At 39.6% G+C, this 24,001-nt stretch overlaps 1 protein-coding gene across 6 annotated transcripts in view; it reads right to left on the bottom strand.

Moving 5' to 3' along the window:
• Positions 1-989: 989 nt before the first annotated feature.
• ASB3 (ankyrin repeat and SOCS box containing 3) overlaps positions 990-24,001 on the bottom strand; it is a 120,534-nt gene continuing 97,522 nt past the window's right edge. For 5 of the 6 annotated variants that reach the window (XM_023735170.1, XM_023735162.1, XM_023735155.1 and 2 more), the window contains one exon: positions 1,902-3,766. In XM_023735170.1, the coding sequence (XP_023590938.1) occupies positions 3,570-3,766 (197 nt within the window). In that variant the 3' untranslated portion in view covers positions 1,902-3,569. Of the gene's footprint in view, positions 1,776-1,901; positions 3,767-24,001 lie in introns of those variants that run through there. The other variant, XR_002824750.1, reaches the window with a different exon arrangement.

Below are 24,001 nucleotides of genomic sequence, written 5' to 3'. Positions count from 1 at the left end.
CAAATCTGCCGCAAAAGACCTCTTTAAAGTGTTAAAAAGCAAAGATGTAACTTTGAGGACTAAAGTGCACCTGACCCAAACCATGGTACTTTCTATGGCCTCACGTGCATGCGAAAGCTGGACAATGAATAAGAAGACCGAAGAAGAATTGATGCCTTTGAATTATGGTGCTGGCAAAGAATACTGACTATACCATGGACTGCCAGAGGAACGAACAAATCTGTCTTGGAAGAAGTACAACCAGAGTGCTCCTTAGAAGCAAGGATGACGAGATTTCATCTCACATACTTTGGACTGGACATGTTATCAGGAGGGACCAGTCCCTGGAGAAGGACATCATCCTTGGTAAAGTAGAGGGTCAGCAAATAAGAAGACCCTCAATGAGATGGGTTGACATACTGGCCCCAACAATGTGCTCAAACACAGCAATGACTGGGAGGATGGCGCAGGACCGGGCAGTGTTTCATTCTGTTGTACATGGGGTCGCTATGAGTCGGAACTGACTTGACGGCACCTAACAACAACAACAGTACCCAAGTGCTATTACTATGTCCTCAGCTCGCAGGAAGTTTTAGAGATCCCTGAGCCTTAAGACGCTCTTTAGATTCAGTATATGCATGAAGCCAGTAGGTTGAACTTCATTTGCTTTATAAAGAAGATCAATTCATGAAATTGAAAAAAATGTGTAGTTTTGCTAGTAAACTTCTGCAAATTGTTAGATCTAAAACACTTGATCACAAAATTTTAAATGGCCACATTACGAGCAACGTCACCAGCCCTTCAGCCATTTGTCACCATTTAAAATCCTTCCCCAATAGCACTAGGCACTTGCTGGCAATAATTATACAAAGAGTTCATCTTCAAATAAATGTTTGTTACTAATCAAGGGATACAATCAGGCGAATATACCTCTGAAAATATATGGAAGTATAAAGCTGAAGGGAAATTTTAGACGAATTTTCCCACCATCTTTCCATGTCCTACCCTAATAGAACCATCAAGTCTACTGTTCCAAAGAAGACAGAGTTATTTACAAACATTCTTATTAAAGTTACTATTCATGATGTAAGTTTTTGAGGACCAACAAAGTTACAGCAGAATTTTCGGGAGTAAATACTCAAATGTGTTCTAATTGTACCTCAAGCAACAGTCGTGGATCATTTTTAAAACATCACCATTCTCATGCAGGTTTACAGGTGAACTTAGGTGGGAAGAGCACATCTAAAGTTAGAGATATCAACTGGTCATGGGCACAAGAAGAGGGCAATTGATCTCTGGGAAGTAGGCCACTGGAACGCTGCATATCAAGACACTTGCATTTGGCAATGAGGAGGGAATTAGGAAGAAACAGTGTCCGAGGTTACCACAATTATATCAAATGGTCAGAGAAAGACAGTAAATGACAGGTAGGGTTAGCAGGGAATATACTCAAAGGATGTTTATGGGACCACGGAAAGGTGAATTCTTGGCAACTGTTATGAAAACTGATTGCCTGTGTCTCAGCTGATTTGTGTTCCACTCAGCTGTCACACGTGCCACCGCTGCAGAGCTACGACATTAGGGTGTTCTCATCAGCCTCACCGGATTTTAAACTGATAGTATTAAAGCAACACTGGGCGTTGTATAGGGCAGTGCTTAAAATTCACACAAATTCGATGGATCATTCTGATCAGAAGCTGTAACTCACCTACCTTTAGATACTTCTGGGTTAGATTTCTCACCGAGTCCTCGTTATAAGTCAGAAGAACCATAACATTTCATTATAAATGAGTTCTCTAAAAAGAAAGATACACTTTATGCAATAAGGTAAAAATACATCATTTATCAGTATTAAATACCAAGGACTTTTACATGTTTCTGAAACAGTGATTTTCAGATTTTTAAGAACAAGTACTCAATGGTAAGTTCTAGATAGTTGAGTTTATTGTATATTTGAACATGAATAAAGCACAGGAAAATAGGCACCCTCAAATTTATACATTCTATGTACATGTGGCTCTAACAAAAAAAAAAAAAATTGGTCTTAAGTTAAAAATCAGAGACTTAAGGTTTGGAAAAATAAAGATTACGACAATAATATAATTTTTGGAACATTGTCTTTGAATTTTTTTTTAAATTTAGTTATCAGAATTTCTACCTGGTTTTGCATATATAACCTTACTTCTGCTTGTACATCCACATTCAAACTCCATCTCCAACCCACAGCCAGCAACTATGGCTCTAATCTAAGAGCTCAGGCATCCCTTTGGATCTTAACAGTGCCCCATCATTGGGTCCACCTTCATCACGGCTCTTGTCAAACGGCCAAGGCCTATCAGAGCTGCACCTGGCTGGTCCATTCCCATCTATTTTAAGCCACAGAATCACACAAGGACAGAAGACTTGCCTCCATCAGACCCCTCATCTCTGGGTGACTAGCGTGACAGTAATCCTTTTGCATCCTTTCTCTCCAGGTTGGTCCCTATGGTCTGTTCCACATCTCACTTGATCCAGTGTTTCCTTCCTCCTGACTCGAGACTCAGACTGAGCGATATGAAGTTGATAAGGCAGTGTCTCACTAACCTAGGATTTTGGTCTATATTTCCTGGACTGTTTGATAACCTATCAGGATAATAAGAAGGGAAAGCTATGATATTAATAGCACTAGCCATCACTGCTTCATAGGATCAAAGCTGTCCTCCAATTCTGGGGCTGAATGGCGCTTGAATCTTAAATTTGATAAGCAACTTAGGATATAAACCTGTTTTTCTTTAAGGATGGTGTCATAGGAATGTGGCGTCCCGCCACAGTCTCCTGATTTTGTAGTATTCTAAGTATGGTAGAATGATTGTTTCTGTCAATACTGACCTAATTTTTTTTTCCAACTGAGCATGTCTTTGAGTTCACATCTGTTCCTGCCTTTACAGACTACAAATGGAATATTTTTTGCCAAAGAGAGTATAAAGGAAGTGAAAAAAAGTCAGCCAAAGGATTGATTTTTTTATATTCTTTAAAAAAAAATTTTTTTCCCTGAGTTTACACGTGAAAAGTCAATGAACACCAGCTCTTCGTAAGTGACCGAATTAACGAAGAGATGAGAATCAAGTCTGGCAAGATAGGAAAACTTGTTCCTTTATAAACATAAGACAGAGTCAACTCCAAATAATAATAATCACAGTACTTCACAGAGATTCATCCTACAGCTGTGTACACTTCCAGTGAGGTTTTACGCGATCCCTCCTGACCTCCTAGCACCAGGTAAACACAGCCACGGGTGGAAATGTGTCGCAGTTAGCACTAGAAGCAGCATCATGCTTCATTAAGAGAATAAAGCAGAAAATGGTCAGGCAAAGGAATATTACAGCATAAAACCTACTGGCAATAAAACTGCAATAAAGCAACGTAATGAGGTTTACAATATTGTTTTACTGGGACACCCAGTTTGTAAACATTTGTATTAAACCCCTGCTCCCCAAGATCTAACCAGCCATACAAACAAAAATCGTCTTTTTTTACTATGAAATCATGAAGAACTCGTACTCCGCGGCTCTTTTGTCTTGGTAGTTCTCAGAGTTAAGAAATGAGCCGTGCTAAGGAGCTTCTCCATCTTGAGTAACTGGCAGCTCTGGAACCTCATGCATCCTCAGAACCTCTGCATAGAGCAAGTAATCATGAAGGCTTCTGGGAAGTGGCAACTGACAGATAAAACGATCAGATCGCAGGTGTTCTGGTTTTAGACTGGACCGAATTTCCAGACGACAAAGGTGGGTCAAGGATGGAATAGAGGCTAGAGAAAAACACAAAGCAGATGAACAGAAAATTTAGACAGAAAGTAACAAACAGTACACTAAGGTAAACGACATTTGTTAATCTGTGTAGTAAAAGGGATGTGATGTGTTGCTTTGACTTAAAAAAAAAACAAAAACAATAAAAACCCTACTTGGGCCAGGACAGCCACAACAAACCTTATTTATTTATTCTTTTCTACAGACTTCCTCTGGCCCCTCTCCCTCCGCTGTTGACCACACATTCAAAGTTAGTACCCACAGCTACATCAGACTAAATGCTCAGATTCCAAACATCCGGCAATACCAGCCTGTACTTAATAATACCCAAACCAAGCCCGTTTCTACTGAGTCGATTCCGACTCATAGTGACCCTACAGGACGGAGCAGAACTGCCCCATAGGGTTCCCCAAGGATTCGAACTGCCGACCTTTTGGTTAGCAGCTGACCTCTTTAAGCTAGTGGTTAATAATGGGCCAACTAATTTTAGAAATGACAGGCGCTCACAGCAGCAAATGCAACATCCTTCTTTCTCTGTGTCACTGCAAGTGGTCTCCAGACTTACCACAGCGAGTGAACCGACGTGCAGCTTGCCAAGATTTTCCTCTTTTTATCTTAGCACCACAGAATAAAAATTTAAAATTGGCACAGAAAGGAACATTTATTTAGTGTCTATTATGCTATATGCCCACGTACTTCACACTTACTCTTTTCATCTTCACATTACCCCTGTGAGGTAGATGTTGTCATGCTATTACAGACAGAAAAAAGACGGAGGTTTATAAAGAGGCTTAAACAAATTTCCAAAGGTCACACAGTTAGTAAATGGCAGAGCCGGGGTTCAAACTCAGATCCATCTGACTCCAAAAAGGGGGTGGGTAGGGGTGTGTGTGCGCTTACTGAAACCACTGCAGCCAAAAGCTAATTAACAAATAAAGGATAATCCACATGCATGTAATTAAGAACTATATGATAGTAGTTTCATTTTCCAAAATGAAAAGTGTTAACTAAAGAGGTTAATGTCCATGGAAACTGAGAACCTTTTGTTAGTCCAAGAAATCGTGTATAAATCCCCGTGAAATATAACAATGATTAACAGGCTAGAATCAGAGCAGCAAAGACAAGCACTATCAAGAGGACAGCTGATAACGGGCCCAGCTAGTCTGACTCCAAATCTATGGTGCCTGTAATACCCCACAGGACCTGAGACAAACTAATGCTTAACATCTTCAGCATCTTTCAAACCAATGAAGTTAACCCATCATCTGAAATTTTAGAAGACTTTTCCTTTCACTAGAAAAAAACGACATGGTTACTATAAAAATTTTAATGAATGTAATAATTTATTCAGACTTCAAGAAATTCCTTAAGCTATAGTGTTTCAAAATGTCAAATAAGAAAAGTAAAACAGCTATTTGATTTTGTACACAAAACTTGAGTCTGAGAAAAGATGGATATATTCTTAAACAATATGGGTCATAGACTCTCCATTATAAATTAGACTGCAGCATCTATGATATATAGCACATTTATTTCCAAGGTGTTTTCGTATCTGTATCTTATTTAAATTTTACCATTTTCTGTAAACCTAAAGGAAGAATCAACATTCTCACTTCTAAGATGGGAAAACAGGTACAGAAAGCACTGGAGGCCTTGGCAAGAATACATATGGGCAGCATCTCCAACTGCAAACCTCGCAGTTTTCCAAAGGTATAAGTGGGTTGACTGTGTTCAACCACCAAGTCTAAGGAAGCCTTCGGATCCAGTGAGATCAGGACCAATAACTGATCAGTTAATTGAAAGTCGCTTTAAAGTAGGTGACCAAACCGACATACATTTTAAACACGAACCATCTCCACCATGTAGCAGCTACGGTTTGCAGTTTTACTTTCTTTAAATTACAGCAAGAATTTAAAGACATCTGCCGAGCAAAACCGAAAACCAAACCCATGGCTGTCGAGTCAACTCCAACTCATAGTGCAAAGTTAAGTGCATAATCCTTCTATATTTTTATAATTTTTTAAATATCTTTCAGTTGCTCACTCACACCTGAATCAACATCAGTTTTTGTTCAGTGCTCACTTTGATCAAGTCTTTTTAAAACTTAATAGCTTTAATAGAAACAATGACCCTCCCTTCACACTAGTATTTCAATGGCTTATGCAATTTGGAATTAGAGTACTTAATTACAAAAGTGGAGCCCTGGTGGCACAGTGGTTAAAAAGCTTGGCTGCTAACCAAAAGGTCAGCAGCTCGAATCCACCAGCTGCTCCTTGGAAATCCTATGGGGCAGTTCTACTCTGTCCTGTAGGATCGCTATGAGTCGGAATCGACTTGATGACAACGGGTTTGGTTTCGGTTTTTGGTAGTTACAATAGTATGCCCAAATGTAATACAGGTTTTGGATATAAACAACTGATTCTTGGTAAACCCACAACTCAGACAATAGGGACAAAAGCACACTGGCATACTAGAGAGTAGCCTACTAGCTGCCAACACTGAGCACGCTGTGGGCATACTCAGAAGGCACTGATAAAGGGTTAATCCCGTGCATAGGTTAACGTGAAGTCAGTTAAGAGAATTTTACTATATTCAGTTAGAGTTTAAGATGTGTTGTGTTAAGTTGAATCTCTTCATTCTACACATTCTTGTTAATGTGGATACTTAACTATACATCCAGAAGGAATATACGGGATGGCTGTGCAACCTGGAGGAGAGCTGCTCAGTCAGGGCTAAGGGATCCTGAACACTTCTCCAGCGGCTCTCATTTAACAGACTGCCCTGACTTACACCCCTCGGGCTGACTGAGGAGCATTCCTCTGGCTGTCCCAAAGGCTCCCGCCATGATGAAAAGCCTTCCCAGGTCATCTGTCCACATCTCTGCAGCCATATCTCTAAAGCGAAATAAATCACCTTTTTGGTTTATGCTAATACGTGTGTCGGAGCTTAATCACGTATGATCAAGCCAAACTGGGCCAGGACACATATGTTACGGCAGGCTTCTGTAACTTGGCCCGTGTGACACGGTACATCAACAACACAGCTGGTACTAGACAGTGTGACTCCAAGTCTAGGCTTCCGTAAACTGTGATAAGCCCAAAATATTATCCTACATCTTCTAAACCACTGAAACTATCATAAGAACATCTTTCCATTTACTATAAAAAAGAGGAAGGGTAGAGTTGCTTCAAGGAGCCCTGGTAGTACAGTGGTTAAGCACTCAGTCGCTAGCCGAAAGGTCAGTGGTTCAAAGCCACTAGCCGCTCCTCAGAAGAAAGATGTGGCAGTCTGCTGCAGTAAAGACTACAGCCTTGGAAACTCTACGAGGCAGTTCTACTCTGTCCTACAGGGTCGCTATGGGTAGGAATGGACTCGACGGCAACAAGTTTTTATAGTTACCTCAGATATTAGTTCCAATTTTAATGGCACCGTCTGGGCTTTCCTTCCGCGAACATAAGAAATCACTAACCTGATGAACAATTTGAGCTGAGAACCGTGCTCATTTGAACTGATGGAGTCTTTCATCTGTAGATTATTAGCATAGACAATAATGTACCCATCAGTGCCATTTTAGTTCAATATGCCAGGGAATACTAAGGGAATTTTATAACCATATACGCAGTATTTCTAAGCACGTAAAATTCCTATGAAAGTTTTAATGATGCATAGTATTTCCAGATGTGTTGCCACTCGGCTGAGAGAAGATCAAACATGCCTTGAATTTATAGTATGAAAATGCCCCAGAAGCTGTACATAAAACGTACTTTGATGAAAAAGAAAAACCTGTTAATACCAGATTTTAAGCTGTTGAATAAGTCTCCCTCTTCTTGGATTACAGCACTTGATCTTAGCCTAGAAAATGATGTCTACGGTGATGCTACACCTTTAAATCACCAAGAAACAAGGGCCAGGAGAACAGTGAATCCTTTGCACACGGGATCCCCACACTGAGAAGCTCCTCGACTGCGGAAGATTGACGACAAGGACCTTCCCCTAGAGCCGACAGAGAAAGAAAGCCTTCCCCTGGAGCTGGTACCCTAAATTTGGACTTCTAGCCTCCTAGACTATGACAGAATAAATTTCTCTTTGTTAAAGCCACCATTTGTGGTATTTCTGTTACAGCAGCACGAGATGTCTAAGACAATGATCAAAATAAACTTCACAATTCTTAATTCATTATGCTTATTAATGGCAACTCTACTACAGCACAGAACTATACCTACTCGTATACACCCACTATCTGTATCTGCCACAATCATTCATCTCAAGCCTGCCCGCATGCCAGTGCTCAAAGGATCTTTCTGCCTGGGTTGTATTTCTCTGGTTCCTCTGCACAGCTTTCCATATCCAATGTATTCATTTGACTTCTGGGATGTCTACAACAATTTAGATTTGCATCATTCACATATTGTCTTTCTGGTCGGCTTCCAACCTTTTGCTCACAATCTTTCCTAATCTACCTGCATAGTCTTCTTCTGGACAGAGAAAAAAAAAAATCTGCTTATATAGGGAGCTTCCAGTGTTGGCCAAGATGCAGTAAGCCTGCTACGGCCTCTCCCGCTCACTGATCACAATGAAAAACCCTAGACAAGGTACGAAAAGCCACTACCTGGTGGCTCTGGAAAATAAACGACAGCAGATGAGTTAAGCAGGGAGTCAAAACCTGAAGAGAAACCAGTACAGTGACAATGAATTTCTTCTTATTATTATTTTTTTTTCCTATTTATCTCCTGGCTTTGAACCAAGGCCAAATCAGGGAACATTACTATAGGCATGAAAAGCAAAAAATCTGAGAGAAACCCAGCTCTTCAGCCAGATCACTAGGAAAAGCAGCCCCTAGAGCCAGAGAGTGTGGGGGAATGTCCTTTTTATTCTCTCTGGCCCTGCCCCAAAGCCAGCACTAGTGGCAGGACTGCACTGAGCTGCCCCAGTTGCAGTGGTGGCACAAGCATCTAAAAGCCCAAGAGAAAACTCATCTCTCTGGATGAAAGAACCAGGAAAAGGGGCCCCTGTTACGTGAACAGTGCCTGGTGGTGCGATGGACCCACACGGAACTGTGCAACAGCATGGGGTCTAAATCTCTGAGAGAACCTCATCCTTCCGGCTAGAATAACAAGGAAATGGGGCGTCTGGGAACCAGAGAGCATGGGGAAAATCATAGAGGGGAGAGAACTGAACCAACACAAGTCCCGAGTACATGCTCAAGCTGTGCATGCATGAAACACACCTAAAGGAGCGGAGCAAAGGCTGTACGAACTCCACTATGATATAAACAGCTGTCCAAGTCCCAGACTTATCCCTTAGCGGCTCATGTGAGGGACAGATCTAAGAGCATAGTAAAGATTTTGAAAACTGGACTGACATGGAAGCACCACCCACAGAAAGAAAGATAGACTTTTCAGTGTGAACCTAGCTAGGTTGACTGATTTAAAAAAAAAAAAAAAAAATCAATATGTCCCAGAGGATTTTAACAGGACAGTATCACAACATAATATTCAAAATATCCAGGATATAATTAAAAATTAACTGACATACAAAAATCCAGGAAAATGTAATTGATAATTATGGAAAAAGAAAACCCACAGAAGCTACCCCTCAGATGACCCAGATGTTGGAATTATCAAAGGCTAAAGCAGCTATTGTAACCATCCATCATGAGGTAAAGGGAACACTCTAGAAATGAACAGAAAACAAAAGTCCTCAGCACACAAACAGAAACTACAAAGAAGAACCAAATGGAAAGTTCAGACAGATTCAGGAAGATGAGAGAAGCCATGTCAGAAATATCATTATCAAACTGTTGAAAACCAAACATAAAGAAAAAACCTTGAAAGCAACCAAAAACAAAAAACCCAACATATTACACATAAAAGAACAATTCCATGAATTAATGTAGAAACTATGGAGGTCAGAAAATAGTGGAATAATACCTTTAAAGTGTTGAAAGAACTGTCAGCCTAGAATTCTATTATCCATATCAAAGAGGAAGTCACAAAGCAATTTAGAAAACAGTCTGAACTGAACAAAATGAAAATACAACATATCAATTTGTGAGATGCAGAAAAAGTAGTGCCAGGGAAATCTATAGCATTAAATGCTTATGTTAGAAAAGAAGAAAAGTCTCAAATCAATAATCTAACCTTTCACTTGAAGAAGCTAGAAAGAGAGTAGTAAATTAAACTCAAAGCGAGCCGAAAAAAAGAAAATAATACAGATAAGCTAGGTATCAATGAAAAACAGAAAAATGAGAGAAAATCAATGAAACCAAAAGTTGGGTTTTTTGAAAAGACTGAGAAAATTGGTGAGCTCTAGACGGACCGATCAAGGAAAAAAAGGGGAGGAAGGAGAGGCGACAAAGACAAGACACAAATTACCAATGGGGCCCTGGTGGCGCAGAGGTTAAAACTTGGCTGCTAACCGAAAGGTCGGCAGTTTGAATCCACCAGGCGCTCCCTGGAAACCCGATGGGGCAGTTCTACTCTGTATTATAGTGTTGCTATGCGTTGAAATCGACTTGACGGCAACGGGTTTGGTTTGGGTTTTATCACTATAACCCTACAGACATTAAAAGGATAATAAGGGAATACAATGAACACCTCTATGCCCCTAAATTGTACAGCCTCATTGAAACAGATCAATTCCGTAAAGATACAAATTATCAAACTCATTAAAAAAGAAATAGATGACCTGAATAATCCTATATCTATTAAAGACACTGAATTTGTAGTTTAAAACCTTCCAACAAAGAAATCTTTAAGCCTAAATTGTTCCCTGGTGAATTCCACCATACATTTAAAGAAGAAATAACACCAATTCTGAACAATCTCTTCCAGAAAATAGAAGGGAACACTTACCAACCCATTTTCAAAGGCCAGCATTATCCTAATACCAAAGCTAAAGATGTTATCAGAAAAGAAAACTACAGACGTGAACAGGCACAAAAATCCTCAACAAAAATTAGGAAATCAAATGTAGCAATATATAAAAAAAGGTCCTACATCAGGACCAAGTCAGATTTATCATGGAATTGTAAGACTAGCTCAACATTCAAAAATCTGTCAATGGAATTTACCATATTAACAGATTAAAGAAGAAAAAAATATGATAATCTCAACAGATGTAGAAAAAGCATTTGAAAAACTTCCAGCAAGCAAGAAACAGAAGGGAACTTACTTACCCTTATAAAAGGCATCTACAACAAAACACAACTAAAATCATATTTAATGTTGAAAAACCAAACGGATATCATGGGTCACATCTCCCATGACTTCTGTTCAGCATTGTAATAGATGCCCCTGCCAGTGCAATAAGGGAAGAAAAAGAAATAAAAGGCATGCAGTTTGGAAAGGAAGAAGTGTATCTATTTAAAAACAACATGCTTGCCTACACAGAAAATCCTATGGAATCTACCAAAAAAGCTCCTAGAACTAATAAATGATTTTTGCAAAGTCACAATATACAGATCAATATGTAGAAATCAATTATGTTTCTATATACTAGCAATAAATAATTATAAATCAAAGTTTTAAAGAAAACAGTACTATTTACAGTAGTACTAAAAAAAAGGAATTACTTAGTCATAAATCTAACAACATATTTGCAGAATCTGTATGGTAAAAAGTACCTAAATGGAGAAATGTTCATGGATTAGAAGACTCAATATTATTAAGATGTCAATTCTCCCCTAAATTAATCTATAGATTCAACACAATCCCAGCAGGACTTTTTTTTTTTTTTTAATGTATATCAACAAGCTGATTCTAAAGTTTATATGGAAAGGCAGACAAACTGGAGTTGTCAAAATAATTATAAAAAAGGACAACGCTGGAGGACTCACACTACTTGATATCAAGACTTAACTACAGAAATCAAGATAGTGTGCCACTGGGCAAAAAGAGAGATACAAAGATCAATGGAACAGAAATGAGTCCAGAAATAGACCTACAAGAATACTGTCAATTGATTTTTTATAAGGGTGGAAAGGCAAGTCAATGCAAAAAGGATAGTCTTTTCAACAAATGTGCTGGAACAATTGGACAGGCGTATGCAGAAAAATGAACTTCAACTTAAACCTCATAACTTATACAAAAATTAACTCAAATGTAAAACTATACATAAAACTGTAAAAAAAAACCTAAATGTAAAACTATAAAACTTTATGAAGAAAATCTACCTAACCCTTGGCTAGGCAAGGGGTTCTTAGATATGACACTAAAAGCATAATCCATCAAAGAAAACTTTGATAAACTGGTCTTCCTCATAATCAAAACTTTTTGCTCTGTGGAAGACAAACCACGGACTGGAAGAAAATATCTGCAAATCATTTATCTGACAAAGTACTTACTCAGAATATATAAAGAACTCTCAAAACTCAATAAGAAAGCAAACAACCTGATTTTTTTTTTAAGGATGAAAGATTTAGATACACATTTCACCAAAAAAGATACACTGATGACAGCTAACCACATGAAAAGATGCTCAACACCGGTGTGGTTAGCAGCCCCCAACTTAGGGCAACTCCACACACAATGGGACCAGACGATTACAATGCATAGGGTTTTCACTGGCTAATTTTTTGAAGGTAGATCGCCAGGCCTTTCTTACTAGACCTTCTTAGTCTGGAAACTCCACTGAAACCTGTTCAGCATCATAGAAACACATTAGCCTCCACTGACAAATGGGTGGTAGCTGCACTTGAGGTACACTGGCCAGGAACAGAACCTGGGTCTCCTGCATGGAAGGTGAGAATCCTACCACTGGACCACCGCTGCCCCCTCAACATCGTTCAGGAAATGTAAATTCAAACTACAATTTTAGCACTATATAGCTATTAGAATGGCTAAGATAAAAAATACCAAATGCTAGCAAGGATGTGGAGCAATTGGAACTCTCATATATTACAAAATCGTACAGTAATTTTTTAAAAACTGGCAATTTCTTAAAAACATACACTTAGCACATGACCTAGTAATCCTACTCCTTAGCATTCACCCAAGAGAAATAAAAACCTATGCTGATACCAAAAACTGCACGTTAATATTTGTTGTTGTTTCTGTTAGGTGCCATCAAGTTGGTTCTAACTCATAACGACCCTGCGTACAACAGAACAGAACACTGCCTGGTCCTGCACCATCCTCACAATCGTTGCTATGCTTGAGCCCTTCATTGCAGCCACTGTGTCAATTCATATCATTGAGCGTCTTCCTCTTTATCGCTGACCCTCTACTTTACCAACCATGATGTCCTTCTCCAGGGACTGGTCCCTCCTGATAACATGTCCAAAGTATATGAGACGAAGTCTAGCCATCCTCGCTTCCAAGGAACATTCCAGCTGTAGTTCTTCCAAGACAGATTTGTTCGTTCTTCTGGCAGTCCACGGTATACTCAATATTCTTCACCAACACCATAATTCAAAGGGATCAATTCTTCTTTGGTCTTCCTTATTCATGGTCCAGCTTTCACATGCATATTTTCATATGAACTTTTACAGAAGCTTTATTCATAATCACCAAAAACTGGAAACAACCCAAATGTCCATCAACTGGAGGAAGAGTAAACAAAATGTGGTATATCCATACAATGGAATATACTCAGCAATAAAAAGGACTGAACTACTGATACATGTATGCATTCGTTAAGTGAAAGAAATTAGATTCAAAAGGTTATATACTGTATATGACATCTGGAAAAGGCAAAGCTGTCCAGGCACAGAACAGATCAGTGTTGTCAGGGAATAAGGGTGGGGAGGGTTGGACTTTAAAAAGGTAGAGCAAGAAAATTTTGGGAGGTGTTAGATCTGCTCTGTATCTTGACTGTTGTGGTGGTTACACAACTCTGTTTGTCAAGACTTACAGGATTGTACATCAAAGAGTCAGTGTATGGTATGTGAAGTTTTTTTAAAAGTTGATTATAATGAATTTCAGATACTTATTAAGAATACTCAGTGAATACCAGAGCTATAGAGGAATTATTATGAAAATGCTTCAATGGGCCAAAGATCAAACTATCTCAGTTTCTTAGAAAACAGCTATACTCTCCGCCTACTTAAAAGTCAGGCTATATTTATCTGAACACCTTTCCAAACTACCACTAAGAAAATTACACAAATACATTTCTGACTTTCTACTGTTTATCCAAATTGGCCTTTAAGACCCGCTACAGTTCAACTTCTACTACTTAACTATCTTTCTCTCCCACAGCATCAAGAAATCAGATGACGCATGGCACTGGGCAAATCTGCTGCAAAAGACCTCTTCAAAGTGTTAAAAAGCAAAGATGTCACTTTAAGGACTAAGGTGCGCCTGACCCAGGCCACGGTGTTTTCAACTGCCTCACATGCATGCAAAAGCTGGACAACGAATAAGGAAGACCAAAGAAGAATTGATGCCTTTGAATTATGGTGCTGGAGAAGAATACTGAATATACCATGGACTGCCAGAAGAATGAAAAATCTGTCTTGGAAGACATGCGGCCAGAACGCTCCTTAGAAGCAAGGATTGCGAGACTTCATCTCACATACTTTGGACATGTTATCAGGAGGCACCAGTCCCTGGAGAAGGACATCATGCTTGGTAAAGTAGAAGATCAGCGAAAAAGAGGAAGACCTTCAATGAGATAAGACTGACACAGTGGCTGTAACAATGGGTTCAAGCATAGCAAGGATTGTGAGGATGGCACAGGACCAGACAGTGTTTCGTTCCGCTGTACACAGGGTCACTATGAGCCAGAACCGGCTCGACAGCACCTAACAACCACAAGAAACCCTTCCTATTTCCTGTATATCTATCCAAATTCTTCCCATCCTCCAATCCATTTACAGTCCAATTAATCAGCGTCATGATGGCCTTTCTCTTCCTTTACTTACTACAAAACACAATGAGTCTCTTATTCTTGTTGACTTTTAATTATATTGCAATGAGACAGTTTTGTCACACCAACAAGATTGCAAGCTAAGAGAAGGCAAAAGCCACATCATGTTTCATGTGTACTTCCTATAATAGCATAATGTGTTAGGGGTATGTATTAGAAGTTAGAGAAATACGTAATGAATGAAAAAGCCAAAAAAAGAAATGTTAAAACTACCTTTAAAACAGTAAAGGAGGGAGAGCATTGTGGCATGGACAGAACACCGTACAGTAACATGACCTGTGAAGGGGTTGGGGAGCCCCCACGAACTAGTTGTGGGACCTTGGGTAAGTAATTGAAATACTCCAACCTGCAGTTCCTCTATAAAATGAGCCAGCTCATGGCAACCTTACATATAGCAGAATGAAACACAGCATCATCTTCATAACTGTTGGTATGTTTGAGTCCACTATTGTGGCTATTGTGTCAATCTATCTCACCGAGGTTTCCCTCATTTTCACTGGTCCTCTACTTTACCAAACATGGTGTCCTTTTCTAGAGATCTGTCTTTCTGATGACATGGACAAAGTAAGTGAGTTGAAGTCTCGCTACCCTTGCTTCTAAGCGACATTCTGGTTGTATTTCTTCTAACATGAATTTGTTCATTCTGTTGGCAATCCACAGTATAGTCAATATTCTTCATCAATACCACAGTTTGAATGTATCAATTCTTCCTCTGTCATCCCTTCTTTACTCTCCAATTTTCGCATGCATATGAGGCAACTGAAAAGACCCTGGTTTGGGTCAGACGCACCTTACTCATCAAAATGACATCTTTGTTTTTTTAAAACTTTAAAGAGGTCTTTTGCAGCAGATCTGGCCAATGTAATACATCATTTGATGACTTCCTGACTGCTGCTCCCATGGACACTGACTGTTGAGCCAAGTAGAATAAAATCACTGATAGCTTCAATTTCTTCTCCACTTATCATGATGTTGTTTATTGGTTCATTTGTAAGGATTTTTATTTTCTTCACATTCAGGTGCAATCCACAAGGAAGGCTGTGGTCTTTGACCTTCATTAGTAAATGCTTCAAGTTGTCTTCATTTTCAGTAAGCAAGGTTGTGTCATCTGCATATTGCAGGTTATTAATGAGTCTTCATCGTTCTGCTGAAAATAATTCAAAAACTACTGAAGCCGTACATCAACAGGGAATTGCCAGAAATTCAAGCTGGATTCAGATTGCTGTTATCAGATGGATTTTGGCCAAAAGCAGAGAATTCCAGATGCTTACCTTCATTTTATCGACTTGGAGAAGGCATTTGGCCGTGTGGATCATAAATTATGCATAACATTGTGAAGAATGGGAACCCATATACAGATCAAGAGGCAGTCTTCAAACAGAACAGGGGGATAATGTACACTTCCAAATTGGGAAAGACATACAGCAGGGTTGTATCCTTTCACCTTACTTATTCAATCTGTACAAATCCTAGGCACCATCTAATCTAGTGGTTTCCAAATGCTTTAATTTTACACCCAATTAATAAAAAGTTTTTGGAGCACATAACCCTAGTACGTGTTTATTCACTTACATACAAAACATATTTGTATACTATCAAACTAATACTGTTGGCATTATAAAACCACAAAAAATTAAAATAAAGAAAATATACTTAAAATAATTTCATTTATGTATTAAAGATAGAAAAACGTGTTTTTAGAAAGGAAGTCTTGATATATGCCACAATATGGACGGAGCTTGAAGACATTATGCTGAGTAAAATAAGTCAATCACAAAAAGACAAATACTGTATGACTTCACTTATATAAAAAGACAAGAAAAGGCAAATGTATAGAGACCAGAGTTTATTAGTAGTTACCAGGGGCAGGAGGGAGAGAGAAAAGGAGTTAACGGTGATGGAAAAATCACACTGAATAAGGGTAGGGTTGCACAGCCCATTACTGTAATTGCAGTCAATTTGTACACCCATAAATTACAGCCTATTGTCATGGTTTGAATTATGTCCCCCAAAAAATGTGTATATCAGTTTGGCTGGGCCATGATTCCTGGTACTGTGTGATTTTCCTTTATGTTGTAAATCCTGCCTCTATGATGTTAATGAGGGAGGATGGGTGGCAGTTGTGTTAGTGAGGCAGGACCTGATCTACAAGACTGGATTGTGTCCTGAGGCAATCTCTTGAGATATAAAAGACAGAAGTGAGCAGTGAGACGCGGGGACCTCATACCATCAAGAAAGCAGTGCCGGGAGCAGAGCGCGTCCTTTGGACCGGGGTCCCTGCGCCCAGAAGCTCCAAGTCTGGGGGAACAACGAAGAGAAGGCTGACAGACAGGAAAAGACTTCCCCTGGAGCTGACACCCTGAAATTGGGCTTTTAGCCCTACTTTGACTGTGAGGAAATAAACTTCTCTTCATTAAAACCATCCACTTGCGGTATTTCTGTTGTAGCAGTACGAGATGACTAAGACACCTATTATTGTAATTGCAGTTAAGGTGTACACCCATAAAAAGTTGAATTGCCAAAAGTTGTGTGATAGATACACTTACAGTAACCAAAAAAAAGACTAGCTGCTGAGGCTGCTTATGTACAACCAAAAACCTCATGGGATTTGGTTCACTGGTTTGGAGGTTTAGGGTGATGGTTTCATGGGACAACCCAGTTAATTGGCCTGATAACAGTGCTTCTGTTAGTTAGTGCTTCTGTTCTACCTCCTAGTTCACTGCCTAGTGTCTGGGGTTTTAAAATCTTGCAAGCAGCCATCCAAGACACAACAATTGGTCTGTATTTGCCTGGAGCAACAGAGGGAGAGAGTCAGGATTAGGAGGAGGACGTGGAATGTGTGGCTCATTGCCTCCATGAACAACTGCCTCCTCTGCTACAGGACAGAAGAACTGGAAGATGCCCAGCTCCCATTAATGAACAGTTTAATCAAAGATTCTATAGAAGAATCTTGATCAAAAAGGAAAAAATGCAGAACAGAATTTCAAATTCTTATGGACTCCAGACTTTCTGGAACTATGGAGGGTATATGAACCCCTGAAACTATTGCCCTGAGATAATCTTTAAACTTTAAACCAAAAATATCCCCAAAGTCTTTTTAAAACCAAACAACAGTCTAGCTTAACTAGTAAAAAGCGATACCTTTAGCATCATGCTCTTTTAAGTACCATCTATATGTGATCAAACTGACAACAGCAACTTGAAAGATTAGATAGGAACCTTAGGGGGCAGTGAGTTCATATTAATGGAGGAGGAACAACTCAGAAAAGGAGGGTGAGGATGGATGCACAACTCGAAGAATGTCACTGAATGGTACATGTAAAAACAATTGAACTGGTATATGTTTTGCTACGTATATTCTCAACAACAACAAAATTTAAAAAAGAAACTCTTTTGCTTTTACTAAAAATATTAATACTTTAACAAGACCAAGGCGATTAACCAGGCTTTATTCGTCTAATTCTTGGCGGTTTGGCCAATTCCAATATTTGCATTTGTTGTTGTTAGCTGCTGTCAAGTCGCTTCCATCAGTTAATTTTGATACTTGGTTTTGAGGGCTAATGCACCTAAAAACATATTTCACAAAGGCATTGTCTTAGTCATCTAGTGCTGCTGTAACCGAAATACCACAAATGGATGGCTTTAACAGGGAGAAATTTATTCTCTCACAGTCTAGTAGGCTATAAGTCCAAACCCAGGGCATCAGCTCTATGGGAAGACTTTCTTTCTCTGTTGGCTCTGGAGGAAGGTCCTTGTTATTAGTCTTCCCCTGGTCTGGGAGCATCTCAGCGCAGGAACCTCAAGGTCCAAAGGACATACTCTGCTCCCGGCACTGCTTTCTTGGTGGTATGAGGTTTCCATGTGTCTCTGCTCGCTTCTCTCTTTTATATCTCAAAAGAGACTGGCTTATGACCCTACCCAATCCTGTAGACCTCATCAATATAACCTCATCATAGTGACAGAGTTTACAACATGTAAGGAAATCACATCAGATTAAAAAATGGTATACAATCATACAATACTGGGTATCATGACCCAGCCAAATTGACACACACATTTTTTGGGTACATAACTCAATCCATGACAGGCATGTAGATCCAAATGGAAGAAGTACCTTGTGGCTTAGCTTAACTAAATCAGGATACTATCCTATCCCATCTACCCATTATGTAAAAGATTTTATCAAAATTTATCTGGTAAATTATTATCGTTCCTGAAATCAGTTTACTAAGCTAACAGGAAAGTGTTGCAATTTTACATTTTTCTTAAATGCAGTCAGAACTTATGGAAACTGTTTCCAAGTTTTTTAAGTGTATCTAAATGGGAGTTTTTATAGGTGACACACACTGTTTTTGGCAAGAAAATCACATAACAACAGAAACATTTCCAAATGTCTGTTTTCAAAGTCATCTTCCCGTAGCAAAAGTTTCTTTCAAAAAGCAGTTCCTTTCCCACTCAGTTAAAATGTCATCTTTACTTTAAATCAACAGAATTTTTTGAAAATACATGCTAGGTTGCATACCACTGACAGCTATTTAACACCGGGGGAAGAAAAAGGTTAAGAAAATTTGAACACTTGTATTTTTGTAAAAGGAAAATGCATAATTCATCTTTAAGTTCAAGGACACTTTTATATATTTTGTCACAAGATAATAAGCAAACCTCTGTGTTGTATAAGCAATACTCATGGTCACTTCTATTACACTATAAAGTACTGCAAAGACTCTAATATTTTTTTAAAATTTTCATGGTGCATTAGGTTAAACTAGTTTCCAGTTTGATAGTTTGTACATAAAGTATTCCATGACATTGCTTTCATTCCCCACAATGTGTCAGCACTCTCCCCATTTCCATCCTATAATCTCCATTTCCTTTGATCTGTTTTTTTTTATTCCTTCCTGCCTTTTGGTCTTTGCTTTTGGGCAAATGCTGCCCTTTTGATCCTGTATAATAGATTGTTCTAAGGGCCACGTTCCTCTTGGGTGTTACTGTATATTATTTGGGCTGTCTATGGTTTGGCTAAAAGGTGGTCTCCGGGAATGGCTTCAGTTCCAGTTCATAACGGTGTCTTAGGGCCATAGTCTTGGGGGTTCCTCCAGTCTCTGTCAGACCAGTAAAGTCTGGTCTTTTTTGTCATTGTGATTGCTTGTTCTACAGTTTTTTTCCTGCTCTGTCAGGGACCCTCTGTTGTGATCCATGTCAGAGTTGTTGCTAGTGGTAGCTGGCCAACATCTATTTCTTCCGGTCTCGTGGTCATGTAGGCTGTGGTTCATGCAGTCCATTAGTCCTTTAGACTAACTGCTCTCTTAAGTCTTTGGTTTTCTTCACTCTCCTTTGCTCCAGACAGTTAAGAGACCAACAGATGATTCTTAGATGGCCACTCACAAGCTTTTAAGACCCCAGGCGCTACTCACCAAAGTGGGATGTAGAACTTTGTCTTTATGAACTATGTTGTGTCAATTGACATAGATGTCCCCCAAGTCTATGATCCTTTGCCATCGAGTCTAGGAACTTCATCCTGGGAGGTGTTTGGTTATATCTAAGAAGTTGTTCTGACTGTGGCCCTGGTGTGCTCTACTGTCTATGTTAAAATATAAGCAGCACCTACAGTTATGTATGAAGAAATATTCACCACCAAACCTTTATCTGCAGGTAGGTGTATTCACTTATATCTAATATATTTTAAAAGCTATGTTTTTATAAAATTACCCACAACGGTATTATTTTGTGCAACTCTCATTTCAACTCCTTTCCTGGATTAGCCTGACTCTTGATGCAACAATCCCACTCCACATGTGAGTTATCTCCATTGCCATAGACTTACAGAAAAAGCAGCCCCTGCATCAGTGCTCATCTGTACACAGGAATGAATGGATATAACAGCTAGATTTGTAAATCCTACCTATAGAAATACTTATATGATAGTCTCTCTTCACTGAGGACGTCTGCCTGTGGTCAACATTGGGAACTAATTAAAATTACAGATTGAATGGTTAGATGTTCTCAAATGAACAAGATTCCACCTTCAATTCAGGCCTATTATAGCTTAATCACAGCACACTAAGTTCAATATTATTTTTAATATTCTCCCATAGTCTTCAGAGTAAACATTTCCTAACTCACGCATTAAGAAGACTTTCAGGATTAACGTTAAATGAATAGTTTTAGGAGGTTCCCATAATTACCCTCATGGTCACAGGACGTGAGCCCCCACCGTTCAATCTTCAGAAGCTTTTTGGATCAATCCAGTCTATTCCTGGGTAGACCCCCTACAATTCTGGAAGGTTTCAGGAAGCATCTGACGGAGTTAGGTTGAGAAAGGACTTTTATGATCTGATGGGGAGTCTGTGAAAAGTGCTCTTCTGTTTTTAAGGGGTGTTCTCTCAAAATCAGCAAATGCAACGCAGTATGAGGTGAGCACCAGGTGTTAGAAAACCAAATGAGAGGCCTCTAACAGGGCCTAGAGTTACCGGAGAGAGACAATGGTTGGACGGGCCATCCTCACCATCACTGTTAGGCTTGAGCCCATTGTTGCAGCCACTGTGTCAATCCATCTCCTTGAGGGTCTTCCTCTTTTTCACTGACCCTCTACTCTGCCAAGCATGATGTCCTTCTCCAGGGACTGGTCCCTCCTGATAACATGTCCAAAGTATATGGGACGAAGTCTAGCCATCCTCGCTTCCAAGGAACATTCCAGCTGTAGTTCTTCCAAGACAGATTTGTTTGTTCTTCTGGCAGTCCACGGTATACTCAATATTCTTCACCAACACCATGATTCAAAGGGATCAATTCTTCTTTGGCTTCCTTATTCATGGTCCAGCTTTCACATGCATATGAGGCCTTAAACTGACATCTTTGCTTTTTAACACTTTAAAGAGATTTCTTGCAGGAGATCTGCCCAATGCAATGCGTCTTTTGATTTCTTGCCTGCTGCTTCCATGGGCATTGATTGTGGATCCAAGTAAAATAAAATCCTTGACAACTTTAATATTTTCTCCATTTATCATGATGTTGCTTATTGGTCTGGTTGCGAGGATTTTTGTTTTCTTTATGTTGAGGTGTAATCCACGTGAGGCATAGTATTTGGGAAAACAAGTATTTCATTAAACATTGTAACACTTCTGATGAGGTAGGAAGACATTGCAGGGGACAGATTATGAAGGGCCTTAGACGCCTTGTTACAGAGTTTGACCATTATTTTCAAAGAAATGGAGTTTCTGTGATGGATTTTTTAAAGAGGTGTGATATATTCAAACTTGTGTTTTAGAAGGATGATTTAACAGTGATTCTGAGAATGATATTGTTGTCAGGGCACTTGGGAGCAATATCAAAGTCAAGCAAGCAGGAAATCATAATGGCAATAAGCTAACGCAGTAGCACAAGGGATGGAATGAGAAGAATGGAACAAGAGGATATTTAGAAAGGAGGGGACTCCCTGGGTGTTGCAAATGGTTAATGGGCTCGGCTGATACCTGAATGGTTGGAGGCTGGAGTCTACCCTGAGGCAACTTGGAAGAAAGGCCTGAAGATCTACTTCTAAACAATCAACCATTGAAAACAATATGGAACACAGTTATACAGTGACACAAAAGGGGTCACGGTCAGTCAGAATTGACTCGATGGCAACTGGATTTTTTATGGGTTAGAAAGTAGAACTGACAGGATATGGTAACTATAACTAGTGTTTCTCCAAAATGGAAGGACTTTCTCATCTACAGTTGAAGCAGCTAACTAGGATTGCTGAACTAAGAAACAGAATATGAAGAGTGTCATCACAGAAGGCAGTCATTTCAGGTTTCAATTTAATCTCTAATTTTAAGCCTCCCAACTTTCCCTCTTTACAATTTTGTGGCCCGTCATCTTAACAGCCACTAAGAAGAAAGTCCACAGGAAAACATGTGTTATGGAAAGACCATAGTAGAAAAAGATGAAGATTAAGGATACTTCCTCTCTTTCTCTATCTGCATCTACTCTTTGGCTCCTCAAAATGAATTCTGCACCAACTATGGACCTCTGTCCAAACACTGTGAACCACATAACAAAGAATTCTCCCTAGAATCACATACCTCACAGTGCAGATACACACATTTAACTTAATGGAGAAAGGGCTCTGGCTGACATTTCACATCATCCAGTACTTTACGTGAGAAACTGTGGGTCTTAAGAGTCCACTATCTCCAACTACATGCCAGGATCCAGGAGCAGATGATGTGTTCAGTGGAGCCTCCATATAGTGCCCCCGGCCTGATCCTGATGAGGAACAGCCATGCGCAAACCCCTCCCAAAGGCATCCACAGCAGGGAGAAGCTGCAGGAGGGACTCAGCAGCCAGGTTCTGATGCTACCTTCCCAATATCCTTTTTCATGCCTCCTCACCAAGTATTCAATGCCCCTTCCCTTTCTGGGAAGTCACAGTAGACCTGGAGGTGTGGCTTTCCGTAGCTTCCTTCTATCATCTTAAGAACCAAGAAAAAGCTTGGATAAAACGGGGGCTCTCATCAATCGGGTCGGTCCTTCTATTTTCCGGATGGTTCTTTTAATTCTAAGGCTTTAAACTTTGCAATTCAGGCCTACCAAGAAGGACAGATCATAAGGAAAGTGACAGGTGTAGCTCATTTCCAAATCAAGGGCCATGACCTCAGCCTCAAACCCCTAATAAACACCCACCCCTAGCCGCAGCAATCTCTTCATATCCGTGGTTTTAAGCCTTCTGTAGTCTGTATCTGGCCATCAAGGAAAAACTGGTCACCCTTCTCTCTTTCACTCTCAAAGGGGCTGATGTTCATGCACACGTAACAGGAAATGTGCCTTTTAGTCTTGCTCGGTCCCCTAACAAGCCTTGTCACAATACTTATTTCAGCCAGAAATCTAGTAGGTTTGGATAAACATTCACATTTTTAATATTCTTTACATTTTTATATCATTTGTATATAAACGGTTCATCATTTTGGAAAACCTGAATGAAAGGGATAGCAGTAGGTCTACTAGGATCCCATCTGGAACTACCTATTGCCATTGACTTGATTCTGACTCACAGCGACCCTACAGGACAGAGGAGAACTGCCCCATAGGGTTTCCAAGGAGCAGCTGGTGGATTCGAACTGCCGATCTTTTGGTTAGCAGCTGAGCTCTTAACCACTGCGCCACCAGGGCTCTGCCTGGAACTAGTAAGGAGTTAATAAACTTTCTCTGTGGGAAATATCTTTAAGATGGCTCCATCTATTTTTTTTTTTTAATTGTACTTCAGGTGAAGGCTTACAGAATAAATAGTTTCTCATGAAACAGTGGTACACAAATTGTTTTATGACATTTGTTAACAACCCCGCAACATGTCAACCCTCTCCCTTCTCAACCTTTTTTTTTTTTTTT

The sequence above is a fragment of the Trichechus manatus genome, unplaced genomic scaffold (genome assembly GCF_000243295.1).
Source record: "Trichechus manatus latirostris isolate Lorelei unplaced genomic scaffold, TriManLat1.0 scaffold00005, whole genome shotgun sequence".
NCBI lineage: Eukaryota > Metazoa > Chordata > Mammalia > Sirenia > Trichechidae > Trichechus > Trichechus manatus.
This window is presented reverse-complemented; position numbering and strand designations above follow the sequence as displayed.